Source organism: Juglans regia, chromosome 3 (assembly GCF_001411555.2).
Source record: "Juglans regia cultivar Chandler chromosome 3, Walnut 2.0, whole genome shotgun sequence".
Taxonomy (NCBI): Eukaryota; Viridiplantae; Streptophyta; class Magnoliopsida; order Fagales; family Juglandaceae; genus Juglans; species Juglans regia.
Window position 1 is genome coordinate 16,536,309 of NC_049903.1, and position 5,951 is coordinate 16,542,259.

Here is a 5,951-nt window from a genome sequence, read left to right on the forward strand (position 1 = left end):
TAACCGTTTTAATTACTTCCAAGAGTAAGTAGTAAGTACCAGACTATGATATACTCGCACAAATTACACAATCACCCAGAACCTTATCCATGGCTTCCATTTCTGCACGTACTCTTCTCTTCATCTTCTCCCTAGTTTATACCTTATCTCCTGTTATACTCTCAGCATCAGTGGTGGAAGACCTCACCAAATTACAACCACCACCAGATTTCAACTCCACAATCATGACCAACTGCTTCAATAACCCATCTTTAAGATACTGTAACTTCTCGCCTATGGACCTAACGGAAATCTTCAGATCCACCATTGTTGCAAGCCATCTTTGCAATGAGTCGAAGAACCCAAACTGTGCGGAATCATTCCCCAAAATAGACCTCCGAAGCCGCCCAAAGGTTGCGCCACTCTACTTGTCGTTCAGTTTCTTCTGGAAGTACTGCCCATTGACCATCCTATTGATTGATTTGTCCAACAATTCTTTGAAGGGTAGTTTTCCAATTGATGTCCTCAACTGCACCCAGATCCAAGCCCTTGATTTGAGCCATAATAAGCTTTCTGGTGATGTCCCAGTACAGAGCATCTCCTCCCTTACCAACCTTACAGTTTTTAATCTCTCGTACAATCACTTTTCTGAAAGTAAAATGTCTGATACCGAGTTCTTTAAACGGTTTAATGCTTCGAGTTTTCTTCATTCGGGCCTCCTTCCAGACCGGAAGAAGTTTACTATGAAGGCTGTATTCTTATTGGTTTGTTTTCCTATCTTAGTGATTGTGACAGTCGGTTGCTTCGGGTGTCTGTGTCTCCGAAGACCTGATTTTCTGCCCAGAATGTTTCGTAGAAAGAACAAGTTCACACCACCGATGCTTAAGGCAGCAACTGGGGGGTTTTCCAGGAAGAATTTGGTGGGAAAGAGCGAGGGTGTTGATATCTACAGAGGAGTTCTGAGAGACGGTACTGAAGTGAGGATTGAGATCTACTGGGATGACATTTCAGGGGAAAGTGGACGGAGATTTATTGAAGAATGCAAGGTTGTTACTCAATTATGCCACAAGAACATATTACAGGTTTTGGGTTGGTGCAATAGCCGAAGAATGAGGGCTATTGTCACAGAATGGATGGAGGGCAAGAATGTCGAGATATGGATATCAGAGTCAGCTCCCCCATGGAAGCAAAGGCTAAAAATACTGATGGGAGTAGTGAATGGCATGTGCTATCTGCAGGAAGAATGGCCTGAAGTTGGGTATGATCTCAGGACAAGCAGTGTTTTGCTATCTGATGACCTAGAGCCACTGATTTCAAGGTTTAAGCTTGGAGATCAAAGCAGTAGTTCAAGGAGTAAGTGAACTTATCCAGAAGTAGCATAAAATCTTACGATTTGTTTCTATCTAACCTTTTTCTTATGTTTGTTTTGTTTTTAAGTTAACTGGATTTCTAATTTGGTTTCAGAGATTTACGATTTCGGATTATTCCTACTGGAGATATTAGTGAACAAGATACCAAGTGATCATGAGTTCCAGAGTGGTGAGAATGGATTTATTGATCATGTCAGAATGCATTATCCTAGAAATTTGCAGAAGGTGATTGATGAGAAAATTAAAATGACAGAACGCATATTTGACCAAGCTAAAAAGGTAATAGGCCTAGGTTTAATGTGCACAGATCAGTCAGGCAGTCATCATCATCTGCAGTTGGGTCAGATTTCTGATATTTTAACTAGAGCCTATGAATCCTGGGATGTTTTGGAATCTCCTGTCCAGAATAGATCACATGTAAATAGAGGTAAGGGACACAAGCACATATGAAAGACACTGGTCGTGCTAGGTGATTTGGTTATGCAGAAGTTCATTGGTTATTGTAAGCTCTAAAGCTTAGAAATCCCCTGTTCATTTCAAAGCACATACTGCGATGGCTTTATGCGCATATATCTTTATATATAACAACCATAACCAATGTTAAGCAAGAGCTGGTGCAATCTATAAAAGGAAAAATGAACTGTCAAACTTATAATTAGCATGACCAAAATAATCATTCTGAGATGAGAAGCAAATTAATGACAGCAACTCAAACAATAATATTATCTATACAACTAGTTACGATAGTTTCACTGTATTTTATTCCCAAACTCCAACGACCTAAATGAAAGATGTATGTTTTCTTGTTGGTTTTTTAATTTTATGGCTTTGGTTTGACTATCCTTTCAAGCCCAAGACAGAAGAAAGTAGTAATTTTTGGGATTCATGTGGAGGCTGGTCTATGAGCATAAAATCAAGAAACAGAGAGTTCGCTTGATGTCGCTTGACGTGGCACTTGAGCGAAACTCAACCCGTGAGTTCGCTTGAGATGCGCTCGATAGTGGGCTCGAGCGAAGCTCAACCTGTAAGTTTGCTCGAGGTGCGCTCAATAGTGGGCTTGAGTGAGGCACAAATCCTAGTGTTCGCTCGAGCCACACTCGACACTCCACTCGAGCCAATGTTCATTTGTTGTTCACTCGAGGTGCACTCTATATGCCACCCAAGCGAAGAATGTAATTTTTGCCAGATTAAGGTTTCCAGCGCCGTTTACTATAAATATGCTATATTTGATTTTTTTTTATGACTTTCAGCATATTTTGAGAGAGAACAATTGTCAAGTGAGTGCATATTATGTGAGAGAGCAAAAAGTCTTAGAGTGTATGAGTTGAGATTGAGTGATTGTAATTTTCTTATGGTTAATAAGATTTCTGCAGTTCTGTGAATGTAGGTAATTTGCCGAACCACGTATATTGTGTGTCGTGTGCTTGATCGTGTTTGCTTTTACTTCAGTTTGTCATCGTTAGTGTGTGTGTTTTTGCAGAATAGTAATGCCTCTTGATGGATGTACAGACCTTTCCATAGAAGACCATGGCATGTATGGCACCACACTTGAGGCAGTTTCTCCCCCAGTATTCTTGTTCACACTCACTATATCGAAGATCAATCTATTGGTTTGTGGAATCCACATAATCTTGTCAATATTGTCGTTCCTATTGAAATGAACCTTTTCAATTATTTAGCACACCACCAAATTAAAGAATTTTGTTTACGAAATAGTATTAGGTAGAAACAGATCCATCTGTTTGTACTAAGAGTGTAAATTTAAACCGGTAAACTGAAAAACCGGTTGGGACCGGACCGGTTGGTACGGTTTTGAACCGGTCCGATCCGAAACCAGTTCTTATATTATGAAAACCGGTCGGATCCTGTCCGGTTTCGGTTCTATAGTTTTCGGGACCAGACCGGACCGGTTGGAAAATATATATATATATAAATTAATTTTATATATTATATAAAATATTTATATATATATATGAGTTTTATATATAATATATAATATATAATTATATATTACATATGAAATAATTTCATATTATAATTTATAAATTATAACATAAAATGTTAATCTTAAATATGAATATTTGTAATTTGTTTGATCATATGTTATTAATAATTATATAAGATAATGTTATTATAATTTATAAAATAAAAGTTTAATCTAAAGATGAAAATTTAATTGATCATATGTTTTAAACATAAAATATATATTAAATTATTAATAACATTTTACTATAAAAAGTAACATTTTATTATATTTTTTTTACATTTTAAAAAAACTAGAAAACCGGACTGGACATGACCGGAAACCTATAAAACCGAAGGTACCGGTTTATGATAGTAATCGGAACGTAATCGGTTTTGAAAAATACAAAATTAGTACATATCGGTTCGGTCCTAAATTTTGTTCAAAACCAGAACGGACCGGACCGGTTACATTCCTAGTCTGTACTAATAAGATCAACAACCAGCTGGGGCCTTCTTTGGAACCTCACGCTAGCTGCATGCCTATATTTCCTTAATCGTACATACAATTTCTCTACAAGGCAATCAATTCTCGTTCCGAAACTAGGTCTCAATGATCTTGAAGATACCCTGCAACATGCTTGGACGTTAATCTTGAACAATCTTAGCTTCGAACCTTTTATATATGTTCCTCATGAAATCTTGTACTGCATGCATCTCTCTTTTTCTGTTGATCATTTTTTCGTATATGGGATTTGATGTTTACAAACATGGGTTAAGTAATATGATTTCAACAGTATTTGAATGTGGCTAAACATCTTCATTAATCTTTAGTGTGTGCAGGTAATTAATTTGTTATTTAATTTGGAGAAGAGCATAAGTTATTTCTGATCTAAATATATCAAGATAAATTATTTGTATAAGTACTAAATAGATAAGTCTCCACGCAAATCTTTGTAAAAAAGTAGACCCCATCTTAAAAAAGTGTAAAAAAAATCATTCTTTATTAGTGAGATCTTTTTTTTTTTATAAAGACTTTGCATGAAGTTTATCTATTTAGGACTTGTACGTAATATTACTTATATATCGATGGCTTGTATAAGGAGAGAAGTGAACAAATTAAAAGAACATGCCTAGAGTTCTTATGTAGCTACCCGATTATATATTGGAGCCAGTTTGTTCGGGTGACTAATTTTGGTGAGGCAAACCAAATTCATCTCCTACCTGAACTTTCATCGAAGTTTTGATAAAATGGAACACAATCCAATATTACTAATTCTTCATTTGGTTATGCAGTTCGGATGAGATAAGATAAGATATTTTAAATAATAGTGAAATTTTTTATTTAAGATAAGATAAAATAATTTGTAAAAAAATATGTGTTTGGATAGTGAAATAAGATGAAAGATGTTATAAAAAAATATGTATTTTGACTGTAAGATAAAATAAGATGAGATAAAATGATTTTAACTTTTTAAGATTTGATAAAGTGGTAGGTTCCATCAATTATTGAGACGTATTTAATTATTGAATAAAAAATATTAAAAATATATTAAAAATAAGTAATATCTATTATTAATTTAAAAACTCATAAATATTTTAACTTTACCAAAATATATTTTTTGTAATTCATTGTAATTATTTTAATATTTCTAAATACAAAAGCATTTCTTTGTTAAACGAAATATTTTTCTAATTATATATTACAATAAAATATATAATAAAATAGTTCCAAAATTATTTCTTTGTTTTTATAATTTTATATTATAATAAAATAAAAAGTTTTAATAGATAATTATATATATTAAAAATGAGATAATTATTTTTTTCTTAATTTTTAGTTTCGAATTTTGTAATAAAATCTCAAACTTGCAGTCACCTTCAATTGTAAGGTACAGGCGTTTTTGTGCTGACTGTTGGATGTGATGAACAGGAGAACAGTCTTGTGTCTGGGCTGGAAAGTAATTGTCACATCGACGCACAGTGTACAGAATGCAGAGATGAGTTAAAACATGGTTTAATGTGCGTTTTGATACGCAGATAAAATAAATAGTACAACTTAGATGAGATTGTTTGAAGGTGAGTTTGGATCGTAAAATCATTTTAATTTATTATTATAATTTTTTTATATTTTAATATAAAATATAATAAATAATTTAATTTTTTTAAATTTCAAATAATAATAATATTAAAAAATAATATTCTAATAATATTTTATCATCTTAACTCAACTCAATTCACTTTAACATCCAAACACACCTTGAGTGTTATTGCCGTATCCAAACCGGCTTGCCATTTCACTTAATAGTATGGAAATGTGTTCGAATCGTTCCTTTTGCATTGATCAGATTTCTCATATAAGATATCATCAAAAGTGGAAAAATCCAGAGCACAGGGGAAAAATCAAAGAATAACCGAAGCTCCACTTGAGTTGAACTTATAAATAAATAAAGGTCATTTTCGAAGTCCTGTATGAGATTTTGAATTGCCAGTGATTTCATTGGAAATGTAGCTCATTAAAGCTCATATACTTGCATATGTGCTTGCTTAATTCAAGTATCAAACTTATGTATGCATGCAACTTCTTCTATCGGTTCATAAAATTCACAAAAGAAATAAAAAAATGTGAACACTGGAAGG

At 33.6% G+C, this 5,951-nt stretch overlaps 1 protein-coding gene across 1 annotated transcript; it reads left to right on the forward strand.

Moving 5' to 3' along the window:
- Positions 1-89: 89 nt before the first annotated feature.
- Positions 90-1,799, forward strand: LOC108985674 (putative leucine-rich repeat receptor-like serine/threonine-protein kinase At2g24130). Its single transcript, XM_018958054.2, has 2 exons — positions 90-1,332; positions 1,444-1,799. Exons 1-2 carry the CDS (start codon positions 90-92, stop codon positions 1,797-1,799), a joined length of 1,599 nt encoding a protein of 532 aa, XP_018813599.2.
- The last annotated feature ends 4,152 nt before the right edge of the window (positions 1,800-5,951 follow it).

What these genes read in the sequence shown, in the direction of transcription:
- LOC108985674 (XM_018958054.2), top strand. Translation starts at nt 90, where the DNA reads ATGGCTTCCATTTCTGCACGTACTCTTCTCTTCATCTTCTCCCTAGTT. An exon ending in TCAAAGCAGTAGTTCAAGGA is followed by an intron (nt 1,333 to 1,443) that starts GTAAGTGAACTT and finishes ATTTGGTTTCAG; the next exon opens with AGATTTACGATTTCGGATTA.